At 45.6% G+C, this 17981-nt stretch overlaps 1 protein-coding gene across 1 annotated transcript in view; it reads left to right on the forward strand.

Moving 5' to 3' along the window:
* The first annotated feature begins 391 nt into the window (after positions 1-391).
* LURAP1L (leucine rich adaptor protein 1 like) overlaps positions 392-17981 on the forward strand; it is a 79772-nt gene continuing 62182 nt past the window's right edge. The window contains exons 1-2 of the mRNA XM_029605494.1: positions 392-574; positions 927-1202. Coding sequence (XP_029461354.1) covers positions 981-1202 — 222 coding nt within the window. The 5' untranslated portion in view covers positions 392-574; positions 927-980. The remainder of the gene's footprint in view (positions 575-926; positions 1203-17981) is intronic.

A 17981-nucleotide genomic window follows, 5' to 3' on the forward strand; every position in this document is an offset into this window, starting at 1 on the left:
AGCATGGTGATCCTCTCCTCTCAGTGCTAATCTTTATCTTTATCTTCTGGAGGTTGTTTTATTATTTTGAACACAACCTAGCAAGAAAGAAAAACTTTAATATGCATGCGTTTATTTCTTTAAAATAATTTAATTCCCGCCTTATCCATCGTTCAAGGTGAAGTACATAAAAAGACACATAATGAAAACAAATAGCAACTTAACCAAGCATGACAACAAACAGAAAAACGGAAAAAAGCAGCAGAGCTGCAGCAGAAATTCCAACTGTGCATTGCCATGCCGAGGGAGGGGAGTTGTGCAGGGCAAAGCTCTGCTCCCCTGCTCTGGCAATTACGGTAGAAGGGCCGGCCCTCCTCTCCACCTGCTGGGGAGGGCGGGGTGTAAAGTTACAGCAGATCAGGAAACCCAAGGACTTGGCTCCCGAGTGTCTAACGAGCAGCAGCAGCCGCAGCCGCGCAGAGCGGTTACATCACGGCCGGGGTCCGGCCAGTGTCGCTGCCCTGGCATCGCGCTGCATGCAGGAGCGCGGTACGGGAGTCGCAGAGCCCGGGGCACCCTGCCGGGGGTCTAGAGGGTTAGTTTGTTTGTGTTTTTTTTGTTTCTTGCATTTCCAGTCTCCATGCACGCTCCCGGACGAACTGACAGTTGCCCCTCGTCAAGGCATGGACGCGAGAACTTGTTTGCCATCCTTTGACGTCGCTGTTAAAGAAGAACAACATTATTATTAATAATACATAAAAAGCAAAAAAACAAAAGTAAGCGGCGTTTCCCGGTGCAGGGCTGTTTGCAACAGCCGGAAAGTTAACAGATCGTTTTTGCCGGCTGCCGGCTGACACATGCCGCCAGGGACTGAAGTCGCCGGAGCCGATTGCATGGAGCGCGATACTGCTTCGTGGTAAACCTTTCCCCGATTATTTATTTATTAGCTGCCTTGTTACTTTTGGGGCCTCCCCCCCCCCCCCCCGCCGGGTGAGGAGAGAATGGAAGAGGCTTCCTTGCCGGACCTGAGGGACATCGAGATCAAGCTGGGGCGCAAGGTCCCCGAGAGCCTGCTGCGGTCCCTGCGGGAGGAGCCCTGCGGCCGCCTGAAGGAAGCCGGCAGGGAGGATCGGCCCGCGTTTGCCCAGGGGCCCGGCGCTTTGCAGCGCTCCAGTGCACTGGAGAGGCTGGAGACGAAAATCCACCTCTTAAAACAGGAGATGGTGAGTAACAGCAGAGCAGAGACAAGACAGGTAAAGGGGGGAGGCGAGGGAATTCTGCAGGGTCGTGTTCCGCTTTCTGGTCCAGAGGTACTAAAGAGGTGGTTATTTATATATTTTACTTTTTTACTCCCCATTTTGGGTTAGATGTACCAAACCTTTTTCCCAGAGACCTAAAATGGGCAAACGTTTTAGTACAGCTAACCCTCTGTGTCTCTGGGGTAAAGGCTCTGGGCTTGCTGTAAGAGTGCCACTGTGGCCAGGGAGAAGTTTTGCCCTAAGGTAGTATGGGCGAATATAAAAGAGTTCGTGTGAATTCCTGTGCTACAGCTTTAAATGGGGTTTTATTTTTCCTTGCTTAGTTTTTTTATTTTTAGCACTGAAATTGGTTTGGAAGTGAACTGCTGTTTCGGACAAGAAAGCTGACTTTTGTCAAGCAGTCTCTCTGCTTGCAAGGTCACAAAAAACAACTCCAGAAACGTTGATTTGCTATAATGGAGGTAAAACCTGTTACCTCTGGAAAAAGTGTCTGTGGACATCTGAGTGTTAACCTTAGGAGAGGTGGTAGAATGTGCCAATACTGACTTTACCTGGTCACTACTGAACAGAGCTGTGACTACTTTTCTGGGGGCTGGTGTAGAAGAAATGATGCTTTCGTAGCTGTTTTCCATCTCTCCAAGTTGTTTCTAATGTGCCAACTTTCTTTGGAAGTGAGCAGTGTAGAAGCAAACTTGGTTTAACTCAGAGTTTCTCAGTTTGGAACAATGGCCCTTGGGATCCAGAACTCCACAGATGAGGTATGTTCTGTTTCTTAGAAGGCAGGTATTTACAGTTCTGTGACACTACCATTTTTTAATGCCCTTGACCTAGTGTGTGGGATATAGATAGCTGCAGGTACATTGTGCCTGTTTCCATAGTGGAAATGAAATAGTTTCACAGGGCTGTAATATCCTGGGCTGCCTGAAATTTGATGCCTGCCCTGACGGAAGAGCCACCAGTGCAGTTGACCCAGGAGGAGGTGACTTGCTTCTGTAGTTGGGCCTGACCAAAGGAGCCATCGCAGCTGCAGGTAGAGAGACTGGATGAGAGCAATTAGAGGAAGGGGAAATCAGAGCCCAAAGTAGGGGGCTAAAGGTAAAACGGTCAACAATAACAATAAAAGATAATGGCATTACAAAAAAGTAAAACAAATATAAAAAAATAAACTAAAAAAAGAACAAAAAAAATTATATATATATATTTTTTTTTTAAACACAAGGGCATAACATTTCCTGGCGCCTATAAATTCTAGGCTGGCACCCAAGTTTTATACCTATTTTTTCCTCCACTGTTGTGTGGTTGTGTCAGCCTGCTTTTTCTCAGTTTAAAAACTGTCCAGAAACCCAGGAGGACAAAAGTGAGGCTGCTGTGAGTGAGTGCTGTGCAGAGAGGGGCTGGACACTAAACATGACTCCTCCGTAGCGGTAGAGAGGATTTTGAGTGAACCCTGTGAAGGGCTGGAGGGGTTAGGATACTCTTAATGAGCCTCAGGGAGGTTGTTGATGAGTTCTGTGCAGAAGTGGAGGATGCCGGATGAGCCCTGTGAAGGAGCAGTGTGTGGAGGTCTGTGCAGGACAGTATTCTGTGACTGAGTCCCATGCAAAGAAGGGCAGAAGCTAAGACTGAGGCTGCTTAAAAAAAAAAAACCCAACAAAAAAACCCCCGTAAGAAATGGTGAAAATGATATGGAATTAAGAAAGCAATTGAATTGTGTAATGGAGAGTCTGAGACTGAAATGGAATCTACTGGTTGAGAATGCAGTTTCCTCAGAAAATAAGGTCCCATACTATAAAAGAAAAGAAGAAGAAAAAACAGTTTCAAAGACTACTGGGAATAAAGGCCTTTCAGGTTTGGAGGTAGCCCTAATCCATGAAGCAAAAGTTACAAGACCAAATCCAGCCTCTACTGAGCAAACAGATAACAGTTCTGATAAAAATGAACCTTGCCTGGGGTGATTCAGCTGTTATGGAGGGAGTTTGTGCAGGCGTCCTGCAAGCAGTGGCATAATTGTAAGCACACAGAGGGGCGGAATAACTAAAGCTTTTCCCCCTTTCTGTGGCAATGGGGATGAAGCTTAGTGAATCAGGTCCGGGAGTGCTTTGTCAAGTTCCCGACTTATTGGATCCACTGACTGGGGGGGGGGGGGGGGGGGGTCCTGTTCCTACAGTCTCCTGCTCAGTTTGCTTTAGTGAGTTGCTCTGTGAGAGGGGAGGGAGATATCACAGGTTTATAGTCTTTTGATCTTCCAGCTCAGAGGAGGGGTATAGACACAGACACCATGAAAAACATGGATTTGGGGGGAAAAGAATGGGCCTTAGTGTTTTATCTAGAGTCTCATCTGCTTTTAGCCGCCTTGCAGTAATCCTGAGGGGTTCCTTGTTCTCTGTGTTGCTAAAGCAGAACGTACACAGACTTAAGGTGAGCAAGGTGTTGAAAGCCTTCCAAATAGTCACAGAGACTTACCAAACTGCTTTTATTTTAACCTTGTGTTTGTATTGTTCCCATTCTGTTCCTATTTGGCTGTCATCCTTTATAATAACTGACAGGGTGTAGGTGCTGACCTGTGCTACACAGAATGTTAAGAGCAGCTTTATTTGACTACCTGTCTCAGAAAAAGAAAAATTGTCTTTTTTTTTTTTTTTTTTTTTGCAAGAGAGGCACACTGAAGAGAAAATCTTACCTGACAGGTTTGAATTCTAGAAGGGAGATCCTTGGGTAAGCTCTAGGACCAAATTAAATGCATAGGATGCATGCGTTCTCCTCTCTGGGCATTTTAATATTGACTCCGTGACGATGCATTTAAGACTGTTAAGGGGTCTATTGCAATAAAAATTATGCACAAGTTTTTGTTCATGGTCTCTTAAAGAAAAATTGAACTTGCATGTTAAAAAGCAACGTAACAAATGAGGCAAAAATTTGTCATGGGCATGGTAAAAAAAAAAAAAAAAAAAAAAAAGTTCCCAGTAATGTGGTCATGAGATTCTCACACACCAAAACCTGAATAACGTGAGCATGTTACTTATCAAGGGGGAAGCTAGCTAAATAGTCAGTTTAGCATGCTCACACTCGGTTTCTCCTGCTGGCTTCCAAAGGATTTAAAATTAAGCCTAACACATGGAGGTTGCTTGTCAGTGCAGAGGGAAGACATGGGAGAGCTAGTACCCTGCAGGTGAGGAGGTCGAAGGAGTATGGTGAGTTCCATGAGAGCGGAAAACTGGCATGAATTTGTGTTTGGAACCATATGGCTTCTGCATCGGTGAAGTTAGCATGGGGCACATTTAAAACTAATCGGAGAAAGTTCTTTTTTACTCAACGCACAATTAAACTCTGGAATTTGTTGCCAGAGGATGTGGTTACTGCAGTTAGTATAGCTGTGTTTAAAAAAAGGATTGGATATGTTCTTGGAGAAGTCCATTACCTGCTATTAAGTTCACTTAGAGAATAGCCACTGCCATTAGCAATGGTAACATGGAATAGACTTAGTTTTTGGGTACTTGCCAGGTTCTTATGGCCTGGATTTGTCACTGTTGGAAACAGGATGCTGGGCTTGATGGACCCTTAGTCTGACCCAGTATGGCATTTTCTTATGTTCTTATGAGGATCTGCAAAGAATAGGGTCGATGCAATAATTGTGTGCAGAAAACGGGCGCTCGGTGTTGAGCGCCCGTTTTCCTAACGCGCGCCCAACCACCTCTCCTGGGCTCGCGACCCAATATTGAAATGAGGGATCTCATTAAAAAGAAGGCGCTAGGGACAAATGGGAGGGGCTCCAGAGCCTCCTCTGCATCGGACGCACAGGAGAGGTGGCTGTCAAGCGGATTAAGGAAAATGGACGCTCAGTCTACGAGTATCCATTTTCTCCCGCTACCGGCATATACGCATACAAGAAACACAGTCCAGGCCATGTATCTTGTGGGTACATTGAGGTTTCAGATTTTTTTTTTTTTCAAAAACGTTTTTTTTTTTTAAACTAAATACCGCTTTATTTGGTTCCTTCTACTTAGTATCGTGACGATACTGTTAGGAGGAATCCTAGAAAGCAGGATTTTTCTTTATTTTTTGTTTTCAATGCTCCCTTGAGCGTGACACACCTTTATTGGGAGTAGCTAAAAGCCTCATCGATGTGAATTTACACGTGATGAGCACTATTTGCTGCGCGGTGATTTGGATGCGCTAATCCCCATATTGGATCAGGGGTTATGGACGCGTGTTCAGCCGTGCGCAGTGGCCAGCGCACAGTATAGCTTCGGCCCCATTGTGAGAGGATTTGTCTGGGGTCAGAATGGAGCATGCAAGGTGGACTGACCCAGGGAGGAATCTGCTACCCTGATCAGAAAGGCTCCATCACCTCGCCATTCCCCCTCCCTCTTCAACCACATTGCAGCGCAGGCACTGTAATGGCTGTACTACAGATTCTGCTACTACCTCAGAACTCACAGAAATTAGCTCTCCATTCAAACCAAAACAATTGGTCAGCTAAGAAAAGCTTTTGAGGCTCAGACTACAGTTTATTGTTTAACTTCAAGCCTCTGAACACCTACAGTGGTCTTTGGCCACAATAATAATGTCAGTGACAGCAAAGACATTTGCCCTCCAATAATCTACTCCTTGAAAATACTTTTCCCTTGTATAAAGAAGGGTGGATTTTTTTTTTTGAGCGCTCAAGTGTGTGTTGATGTCTCCTCTTTTTACCTTCTTCTTTCCATCATTCTCTCCTTCTCCTGGTCTCCCCGTCTTGCTGGTACCCTGTGAAAACGTTCTTTTCACATTAATATGGGGCCCACTGTCTAGTTACGTGTCCCTGGCGGGAGACTCCCCTTGCTTTTTTTGCTAGCCAGGCGGTGGGGCTGGGTCCCATCTCACACACACACACACACACACATACACACAACTAGCAGTGATACTGAGAATGATGCCTATATTTTATAGCCTGTTAGGTTTCATGCTGGTGTGGAAACAATGTGCCCTCTCAATAGCATGCATGTTAGTAAATTATCACCTGCTTGAGGCAGATATTAAATAGCATTCAGTTACTGAACACTTTGATAAACAGTGTAGAAGATGAGCATACCATGTTATTTACCAAGCACATGTTAAATACTCATTAGCATACAAAGGTCTTTCAATTGCATGCAGGGACACACAAAGTTTAGCATGTTCATGTCTTTCCGGACCTTTTAAATCTGCATGGTAAGGCTTTGCTGGAGCACACTATTTTTGTCTCCGCTGTGCGTTTCCCATGCACAACTTAAACAGATAGTGTAACTCGGTCTTTACTGGCAGATAGAGGAGGCTGCTTCTTCAACTCCAAACTTTTTATTAACATGCAAAACAAATCAGTCTTACTGTGCATAAACCAAAGATTACAGTAATCAGCCACAGAAACAAGGACAGGTAAAATGAAAATAATTATGCAGGGGTAGCCAGATTTTGCTGCTGAATCACACAGAGAATCTGGAGGCAGAAAACTCTTAGGCACTCTTGCTTCCAGTCAGAAGTTAACTCTTTAGATCCAAGTGCACGGAGTACAGCAAAAGCTGTGAGTGTGCAACTGACCTCTAGCTAGCAGTATAAAAGCAAACACAGAAACTGGAAAAAAAAAAAGAGTAACAGTATTTAGTAACAGAAACAAATAAGGTGCTATGAAAGCAAAACAATAGTGAATAAACAGGAATGCACCTGTGGAGACTCCACCTGAAATCTAAGATTTCACTATTAACTTTCTTTAATTAAAAGCTAACAATATTGTATTCAATGTAGGGAATCCAAAGTGTGCACTCTTTTCCGTGAGCCAAGAGAAGCTCTGTTCCAGTGATTGGTCTGAAGGAAGTTCTTTACAGTTCCTGGCAGTCCTTATTTCAGCTTTGTGGATTTTCTCATCTCCACTGGGCATCAACTTGGTTATGCGCTGTATGAGTGGTGCCAGATTCGTACGAGCCTTTTGAGTCAGGATGGTTGGAGGCTGGGTCTGTAGGTGCAGGAGCCAAGGGTCTGGCATTAATGATGGCTGATACAATCATCAGAGTGGTCAGAATGAATATTGCCTATCTTGACCCCTGATTTGAAGCAGTGTGTCCCTAATTGCTTTTTACTTGGAGCATTGGTAACCAGAGGAGTCACTTGAGGATGGATCTCTGCATCCAGATCAGGATTTACTAGTTCTAAGCAGACTGAGTTTGGTGCTGTCTCGCCACAGCTCCAAAGAAATTCTGGCTCTGTCAACAAAACAAAACAAAACAGTAGAACATCTTGCTGGATGTCTGCTACAACAGACTTTTCTGAAATGGATCAACACTCCTAAAAGACTGTTAAGGCTGGTCCAGTAAGAAGCACATCATTCACAGAAACTCCTTGAAACTGCACACTTGAATCAGATACAATCCTAATTTGGCCAGGTTTCTGAGGATGGTATCCACTAAAAATAGGAAGATACCAGCACTCTTCTCTTTCTTTCCGAAGTGGAGCTGTCTTTGCTTGACCGTTGCCAAATATATTTTTCATTAAGATCACAAAGTTCTCCATTGTATCTGGGTTTTCTCCGAGGACAAGCAGGATGGTAGTCCTCGCACATGGGTGACATCATCAGATGGAGCCCTGATGCGGAAAACCTATGTCCAAGTTTCTAGAACTTTGACTAGGCACGATGAACATGCTCAGCATGCCCTATACCACGTGTCCACGCAGGGTCCCTCTTCAGTCTCTTCTTTTCTGTGGAGCTGTAAGCCTCACAGTGCGATTGAGCTCACTTTGGCAGATTTTAGCCTTGTAGAAAATCTTTGCTCTTCAAGTTTTTCATGGTTTTTTTTTCCTTGATTCCATCGCTGGATACCTCTCGTTGCCTTCCCATAGTGACTCTAGTGAGGGTTTTCGGTGGTTCAGGTAAGTTTCCTTTCGCCAGCGATTCCACATTGGCCTTTGACACCTGCAGCCATTGCTTTTGATTTTGCAGCCCTTTTGTTTCGCCCCATCATGGCCACCTCCATGATGCCCCATGAGCCTGAGGACCATGTCTATCACTGATCCTCATGAGGAATGTATCCTCTGCCTGGGGGCATTGCATGAATTTCGGGGTTGCGCTTATGCACCTAAATAACTCCAAAGAGATGACTACTCTCTTAGGGTCAAGCAAGTTCTAGACATTGGAGCCACACCGAGCTGTCAACATTGCCAAGACCATCGGTTCCGTCGATGCCAGTGGATAGGAGCGCCAGAGACAGCCTGTTGTCAATCTCCTCTGGGCCGAGGATGCCAGGTTTGTAGTCTTCAACCTCTGCACCAGGAAAAGACCAGTCTGAGCATAGACAGAAGCCTAAGAAGCATTGGCACTGGTCCCTGTCAAGCAGGTCAATACAGTAAAGTGTGGCCGTGGTTACCCTGCTCCTAACCCGCTTTCTACTCACTTTTCGGCCGCGTTAGTCCAACCCGCGATACACTATCCCCTTTAACCCATTCTTACTGCCTCTTTAAATCACCGGGTAACCCCTTCCGCCCGCGGTATGTATACTAGATGTAAACCATCGAATTAGCTATTCCCTCCCATACAGTAACGCGCACCTCGACTATCTCTTTTTTAACCTGCCATTTTGCCGCGCTTTTAACCTGCTAACTTACCGCCTACCCTTACCCCTGCGTTAGAGGCAGGAGTAAGGGTAGGCGGCAAACTTTCCCCCAGCCCCCACTCACCTACCCTGGCCGCGTCCATGGGTGCTGGTCTCTGGGGCAGCCCCAGTCCTCTCCCCTCCTCCCAAAGCAACGAAAGCGGAAAAAATCGAAAAAGCAAAAAAAAAAAAAAAAAGTAGCAACGAAGTGGTCATGACGTCACGCCTTGAGCGGCCCAATTGCACGCACAGGGGCCGCTTTCGCCCGTGCAGGCATCCATCTTCGCCGGCAGCTGCCTCCGGGAGGCAGGGGAGCCGATGTCCGTCTCCGCCGATGTCCATCTCCAGAGGGGGGCTGCAAGAAGAGTAAGTCGCTTCATTGCTTTACACTGCCAGTCCTCTCTCCCCTCCTCCCGAAGCAGGGCTGCTTTACGTGCCTTGCTTCGGGAGGAGGAGAGAGAGGACTTGCAATCCCGGGCGTAGGAGAACCATCCACTTCCTGGTACCTGACATTTGAAATGACAGATACCAGCGTGTCCGTGAAGCGTTAGGCAAGCGCACCCAGGATACTGTATAGCGCTCTATACAGTAAAATGGGTTGCGCGGGCCTAACGCTTCACGGATGCTTCTTGGACGCAGCTTGCATTTGCAAGCTATTTAAATACAGTATCGAGCGGTAGGTGAGCTGGACTGTGCGTGCGGCAACCGCGGGTGCGCCCGGCACTAACGCAGCTCTTCCTACCGCTCCTTACTGTATCGGCCTGAATGCATGGTGCTGGGCATGGGGATGCACCGGTTTTTGCAGCGATGCCCCTGAAACAACCCCATGGTGAGGAGAGCCCAACCTCTATCGGTGCCGCAGGTCTGTGATGATCTTCACCGGTCCTGGTGCCAGTAACCGATCCCCCTCACGGTGCCTGCAACTAGGGCCCCATCCCCTGTAGCATACAGTGAGGATGAGGGTCCCTATGACCCCTGGGTGGATGATCCGATGGAGTCCTCTGAGAACTCTGGTCTCCCCTTCAGAGCTTTCTCCAGATGAGCCAAAGAAGTCTCCGCCTGAAGAGGGTTGGTGAGGGCGGAGGCCATCCAATTTCAACTTTTGACAGAGGTGTATTCCAGGCTCAAAATGCTTGAGATCCTCCAGTTCATGGAGCCTCCTAAGGAGATCACGGTGATCCTGGTACACAAAATCCTTAAGGAGGTTTTGCTGAAGATATGGGCATTCCCACTTCTGAGTGCAATTGGTGCATACTACCATGGTGTAGATAGTAGCCAATCTGTGTACGTTTCATGCAAGGCCTGCTTCAGTTGAAGCCTCCAAAAAGACCTCCCTCTGTGTCTTGGGACCTCAACGTGGTGTTAGCTGAGCTGATGAAACTCCTTTTGAGCCGCTGCGCACCTGTGACCTGAAGTACCTGACCTGGAAGGTCATATTTTTGGTGGTGGTCAATTCAGTGCTCTGAGTCAACGAGCTCCATACTTTCATGACATATCCACCTTATATTACATTTTATCACAACAGGGTGGTGTTGGGTATGCCTAAGGTGGTGCTGGATTTCCATCTTAAACAGTCAATTGTCCTGCCAGTATTCTTTCCCAGGCCCCATTCGCACTGCACAGTTTGGACTGCAAGCAAGCCTTAGCCTTCTATCTGGAGTGGACAGAAACCCATAGACAGTCCACCCACCTTTTTTGTTTCTTTTGAGAAGAATAGGTTGGGCTTTGCTGTTGCCAAACAGACAATATTCAGTTGGCTAGCAGATTGCATGTCCTACTGTTATGCCCAGGCAGGACTGCATCTTGCAGGCCATGTCAAGGTTTACTCTGTGAGAGACATGGCAGCATCTGTAGCCCACTTGCAAGCAATTCCCATGGAGGAGATCTGCAAGGCTGTGAAGTGGAGTTCTCTCCACACAGTCATATCCCATTACTGTCTGGGTAGGGATGACAGACATGACAGTAGGTTCGGCCAGTCTGCCTTTTTGGAACTTTATTTGAGGAGTAGAACCCAACTCTCCCAAACTAGGGCCCATTATTTGCGTTCAGGCTGTCTCCCCCTCTATTACCAACAGCACCGGTGTTCTTGTGCCTGTTGGCACCTGGTTAGGTGTCTGTTGGTCCCCTTTTTTGTATTGGGGGAACATCCTGTAGCTAGGGATTCACCCATGTGTGAGGACTACCATCCTGCTTGTCCTCAGAGAAGGCAGAGTTGCTTACCTATAACAGGTGTTCTCCGAGGACATCAGGATGCTAGTCCTCATGAAACCCACCCACCACCCCATGGAATTGGGTTTCTCCTATTTTTTATTTTAATCATAATTCTATGTTATGACACTGAAGAGGGACCCTGCGTGGATGCGTGGTATAGGGCATGCTGAGCTTGTTCATTGTACCTAGTCAAAGTTCTAGAAACTTTGACATAAATTTTCCACATCAGGGCTCCATCTGATGATGTCACCCATGTGTGAGGGCTAACATCCTGCTGTCCTCTGAGAACATCTGTTACAGATAAGCAATTCTGCTTTCTCTCCAGTGTCGATGCAAGGAAGCAAGCCTGCTCTCTGTCATTGGGAAGTCAAGGCCTCGGTGTATTGAATGGATGTGGTGCCACCCAGCTGTTTGACTCATCTTTGAAGAATTTCCTTATTCATTATCTTCAGGAATTTTTTGGTCTTCCATGTCTTCTTTGTCATCTCTTGTGATCTGGAACATTGAGCTTCCAAAATCCTCATCACAATCCTCTGTGAAAGTATTCAAGTAGGTCTGTGCAGCATGTCCTGGTTGTTCTTTGTATCCTGGCATTTCCTTAATGAAAAAGTGATTAGGACATAGTTGCGAAGTGATATACGTCCATTTTCTAGCACACTGATAGTGAAAGCATCACCACTCTCTGGCTTGCCTACTCTCAGTGGAAACGTCACCTACTGTTGCCTAGCTTCAGTAAGGTCTGGTCTTTCAGCATAAGGAGTGTTGTGAGGACCGTTGTGTTGCTGATGAACCATCATTTCTCAGTGTAACAGCAAACACAGAAACTATGCAGAGTAAAGCATGAACAACAGCATTAGCAACAGAAACAGGCTGCTGTGGAAGCAGGACAACAGTGAATGAACAGGAAGGCACCTGTGGAGAAAGAACAAAGGCCCTTAATGTGCAAGCTGAAGTTTGTGTAGGCCCTTAAAGGATGTTTCTGTAAAGTAAAGAATAATGTTGGTCAAAAGCATTATATCCATATGATTTGCCTACAAAGAAAAGGGTGTTTTTCCTCATATAATAAGCAAGTACATGGACACATTGCCCATCTGAGAGAACAAGTCTTAAATATTACAGTTGTACACGCCCTTTCAGTATGGAGAGAAATTAATTTGATGTCAATATTCTAGCTATTATATAAACTAAAGCAAGTTTTAATGTCCACCTTATTTGTGTCGATTATGGAGCCCAAACACAAAACAGTATCTGATATGTGCTCACGAGGCAGTGATGTATTTCTAATCATCATTTAAATTTCCAGTAGTGCAAGCCAGATTTCTCCGGCCATCTCTGATCACAGCATGGTGACTTGCATTTTCAAAAAGAAACTTTGAAACTTAATTAACTCCTCTTCTCTGGGATACTAATTGCTAGAATATTTTAAATAGGTATAGGGATGTCACCCAAATGCCCCTTACTAGTTGAATCAGTGTCTCCAGTGACTCTGATGTGATGAGATCAGAGAGAGTGTTTTTCACTGACATTTCCCAATAGGAGGTTATGCCCAGCAATAGGAAGTGTTTTTGTCAAAGAGTATGACTTAAAAAGCTCGTGAGCCCATTTTGGCTTGCTCTTCTCTCCTGTCCTGTCCTAGGAGTGTGTCATTGCTTAAGGAAGGAGCACTCTGACATCCTGATTGGGAGTCTCCTGAAGTCCAAGGGGATCTAAAAAGCTGAGAAGAGCAAGAGGCTATAAAGTCGGTGAAACAGGAGTTAGTGCCATACTCTTTTTGCTTTCATTCAAGAAGTGCTTAACAAGTGGATTTATCTTCTCTTGGGACTTAGAGGGCGACTGCCCTTCAAGGAGGACATCTACAGAGTTGGAGGAGTCATCGGAAGTTTCTCAGGAGGAGTTTTCTTTCTCCTACTGATGCAGGAGGCCTGTGCTATTATGTACTAAACAGATGAAGCCCGGGGAGGGACTGTTCTCCTAGGAATACCTCGTATCTAAGGAGGGGTATATCCTACTGCTGGTGTTATATCGATTGGTTCTGCTATGGGATTTTTATTTGCCCTGTTCTTTTTTTCCCCTGCATGGATTGTACCAGGAGAAAATGCATTGTGTGTTAGTTAATTTATTTACTCCAAGTTAACCAGTACAAGGGTTTATTTTATGAACAACCCCAAACTTGTATGTGTTTTTATTAGGTTATTTTGTTTTTGAACTGGGACTTGACCAGAGGTCTCCAAGGCCTAAGCAACCTGAAAGCCTTTTTTTTTTTTTTCTTTCCTCCTTATCAGGAAGGGAGCATGGAGTATCTGCTCGTCTCACAGATTCCGAATGCACCCCTAAGTCATCAGACAGGGCTGTATTTTGATTAAGCTATCGCATATCAGCCTTTCACATCCTAGAGGCTGCGATGGCCTGTTGGGAAGTGGCAGGTAAAATTATTCTCCAGTAATGCACTGGGGGGCCAATGCAGTCCGGTGCGCTCAGCCTAGTGCACAGCTTAACGAACGGTTGGACGAGCTAGAATAACTCCTGATGCAATAAGGGGCTGAGCACAAAACTGGTCAAAAAAATGTCTTGATGTTTTTATTTGCAGCTCAAAAAAATCTTAAAAAATAAGCAAAGGGTATGGGCATACCTATATCCAAATCATGAATCACTGATGATTAAAACTTCCAGCACAAAGTTGAGGTTATAAAGCATCCCTTAGTGTCCTTCTACCTGTGCTTTATGATGGCCATTCAAATTCTGTGATATATATGAGCCTTTGGTCACACACCTATATTTTCAGAGTGAGATCATTATTGGTGTTTGTGTTTTTCTTACATGTTGGGGGTTTCATAGCGTTGCGTTGGTTAACAGAAAAGCAGGGCTGAGTCTCTCCTTCCAGTGAGCAGGTAGGCAGATCACTTGAGGCCAATATTCAGAAAAACAGAGTACAGAACTTGTCTACCTAAAGCTAGCTGGATACGTTATCGGGGATCTTCATCAGGCTAAGCGCCTTGTTGAATATACATCTAGAAAGATATCCGGGTAACGTTTTCCAGGTAACTCTCAAACTTAATTGGCTATATTGAAATGTTTTATAACCAGTTTAAGGGCTGACCAGGAAAAAAATAAATATTATGGGCCTGTAGACCCAATTTTTTTTTTTTTTTTTTTTTTTTTTTTCTTCCCCATCCCATCCTGCTAAAGCATTCCAACTAATGTGAACCATAGCACCCGACCTCCTCTCCCCTCCTCCCAAGCCCTCTCTGGTTACAAATGCTGGATGCCGTCAGAAGATTGATGCGTGTACGGTGCTCCTGATGGCCGTTTAAGATTAGGGGGGGGGGGTGCTGGATAGGCTGGGAGGGTTTAGGGTGGGCTTGAGAAGGGGGGCTTCAAGATTTATTTTGCCAATCTGGGGGAACAGGCTGGTGGAGTGGCTTCTCGTGCTAGAACGGGTAAAAAAAAAAAAAAAGGAAGGTTATTTACCCTTTCATATAATACTAAAACAAGGGGATGCTCCATGAAGCTAAGAATCGGCAGATTTAGAACAAACTGTAGGAAGCACTTTTTTTACTCAACGCAGAATCATGCTCTAGAATCTGTTGCCACAGGGCAGGGTAAAGGCAACCAGCAAAGCGGGGTATAGGAGACCCTTGAACAACTTCCATAAAATGCTAGTGTAGTGGTATGTTGAGCTGGCTAGTGATGGAAAGAGACCGCTGAAGGAAGGCCTGCAGCAGAGTCCGTAGCAGGGAGGTGGATCAGAGTCTGGGGACCAGAGGGCTAAGCAGGGGTCTCGTGGTGACGGAGAGTTAGACGAACTGTCCAGGCGGAGGTGGAACGGAGCCAGAGGAAGTCCAGAGGTCGTGGCAGGCAGCAGTGGCGCAAATCGAGGAAGCGGACCAATAGTCAGGACAGGCAGCAGACCAGCGGGATACCAGGAGCCAAGGCGAGGAGGAAGCAGGAGCTGGAGCTGGAGAGCGGGTACGGAGCAGGAACTGGATCAGGAACACGGAGGCAAGAATGCATGAACCGAAGAACAGCAACTAGCAACTCCGGAGAGTGAACCCTGTTGCAAGGCAAGGAATGAAAGCTGATGCTGGGTTTAAATATCCATTGGCATCAGACGTCATGCAAGGGGTCGGGCCGAGGTTTCCCGACGCGGCCCCTTTAAATCTCAGCCCCTTGCGCGCGACTAAGGGGCAGGGTATGCCAGAGGAGCTCGGCGGCATCTCCCTCGTGAAGATGCCGCCGCGGAGAGGCCCAGCGAAGAGCGGGGAACACCACAATATGCCAGGAGCCGGCAGGAGAGGAGGTGAGAGCCCGGCCCTGGAGACCCGCGGCAGGATTCGTAACAGTTAGTATTAGCCAGGTAGACTAAAGAACACTATTGCTAATCCGGGGAGTGAGCAGCAAGGAGAAGATCCACTTTTGTAGGATCTGTCAGTTACTCGTAACCTGGGCTGGTCACTGTTGGAGACCAGGGATGCTGAGCTCGATGGACTTTGCTCTGACCCAGAATGGCAAGTCTTATGTTCTCCTCTCTGTCCAGGAGCTTTTGGCTCAGATACACAGTGGGATTGCGTCTTTTCTTACCTTTCCTCTTGACTGAGCACAGGTCCCGTGCTGTAAGGTGATGTATCCAGTCTGTACTACAAATCTTTGGCTGTAGCCTGGTGCAGCCAGTAATGGAGTAGCAGCAGATGTAATCCTTTGATGCTTGGAAGGCCGCTTCATATTCTGGTGACCAGGTTTGGGACAGCTGTTTTATAATCAGGTCAGTCGGGGTTTGGCCATTGCGCTGTCCTGGGCACAAACTTTCTGTAATACCTTGTTGTCCCTAAGAACATTAGAGCCTGCGTTTTTAGTCTGGCGATTGGGCTAGGTTTGTATTGCTTCTACTTTAGCTGATTCAGGCTTTAACGAACCTCCTCCCATTCTGTGCCCTAAGCAGTGCATGTCTGCAATTCTCACTTGACATTTGCTGGGGTTTGATAGTCTGGTCTACCTCCCAGATCTGGTCAAAATACCCCCAGCTAAATGGGTCAGATGGCCATTCCCGTGTCTGACTGTACGTGACATCCAGATGTGCCTGGAGTCTGTCTAGCAGTCTGTTTCCCAAGTGCTGGAATGTACCAGAGGCATTTTTCATGCCAAAATGAATTACAGTAGATTCATAGAAACCAATGGGGTAGTAAATGCAGATCACTCCTGAGCAGCAGTTGATGGGAGGATGTGCCAGTACCCATGCCTAAGATCCATAGTGGTTAGGTACTGGGCCCCAGCTAAGCAGGCTGGCAATTTATCCATCCAGGGATATCAGATGTGCGTTAGATGCGGTGCATTCACTGGGTTTTCTATAGTCTACACCAAAGGATTTAGTACCATTTTTCTTGGAAACAAGAACTTCAGGAGAAGGCCAGAAACTGAGACTTCTTTAGAACACCCAAATTGTTTTTATACCGCCTATGCAAACATTTATAAGATCTGACTGGTTTACAATAAGAATATAGAAAATCATTAATCCAAATAAAATAACAGTAGTTTAAAGGAAAAGGAGAGTTATAAGCTTGCTTTTTGTATAAAAATCAGGCAAACAAAATAATAAAAGCAGTAAATTATAAAAATTAATAAAAAAAAAATTAAAAGGATAGTAGAACTTGGGATTTTGTTTTAGGAGATGTGGAGTTATAGACAGAGAAACATAAGAAGGTTTTTAAAGCTTTTTTTAAATTCCAGGCATCGGCCACCCTCTTCTTGAAGAAATATTTCCTGACGTGGTTCTGAGTTGCCCCCCCCCCCCCCCCCCGAGTTTCATTTCATGACCTAGTACTACTGATTTCTTTCCAACAGAAAAGATTTGAACCTCCTGCATCATTAAAACCTTTCAGGTATCAGAAGGTCTGTATCATATCCCCACCTGCACCTCCTCTCTTCCAGGGTGTACATATTTAGGTCCTTCAGCCTCTCCTCATAAGTCTTCCGATGGAGACCCCCACACCATTTTGATCGCCCTTCTCTGGACCACCTCCAACCTGTCTCTATCCTTTTGAGATATCTGCTCCAGAACTGAGAGGTGTCACCAAGAATCTGTACAAATGCATTATCACCTCCTTTTTCTTACTGGTTATTCCTCTCTCTATCTTCAGATTGCCAGACACTTGTACCCCAAGATCCCTCTCTTGGTCCGTGCCCGTCAGTCTTTCACCTCCAATCACATAGAGGTCTTTTGGATTACCGCACTCCAGATGAATGACTCTGCACTTCTTGGATTTGAATCCCAGCTGCCAAATCTTTGACCAAGCTTTCTTAAATTAATTTTCATTCTCTATTCATTCAGGAGTGTCCACTCTGTTGCAGATCTTAGTATGATCCATAAACAGACTTTACCTTCTATCCCTTCCTTACAGTGTGGCTCACAAAGATATTGAACCATATGTTGGTGCCCATATAGTAGCTCTTATACCACAGATTATAGAGTGGTGCTAGGAAAAAAAATACCCCTAACTTATTTAAGGAATAGTAATTGTTGGCTCATGCAGTGTGTTCTGTAGCTCCCCAGACAGGTAGGGTGACAGGAACTTTACAGATGTTATCTGGTCTCTAACTGATTTTCTCAGAAGTGAGACCATGCCCTGAATTCAACTTCTACAATTTTCCACTGATCAAGAGATTAGGCTAAGCCTGAACTCTTTTTGTTGGATGCAGTACAAATAGGAGGAGCTGTTTTAGCTACCTATTACAACATTATGTTAATTACTTAATGCAACCTGAAGTTGAGAGGACAAGCTTGGGGTTTTATATTTTTAATATGGTGTTAACTATTGAATGTTTTAAGTCCGACTCTTTGTGACCTACGACAAATCAATTCACCCCACATTGTTTCGGGTTTCTATTTAAAAAAACTGCATTAGGCGTTATTCTGTTCCTGGTATGGCAAGTATGTTAATGA

The sequence above is a fragment of the Rhinatrema bivittatum genome, chromosome 1 (genome assembly GCF_901001135.1).
Source record: "Rhinatrema bivittatum chromosome 1, aRhiBiv1.1, whole genome shotgun sequence".
NCBI lineage: Eukaryota > Metazoa > Chordata > Amphibia > Gymnophiona > Rhinatrematidae > Rhinatrema > Rhinatrema bivittatum.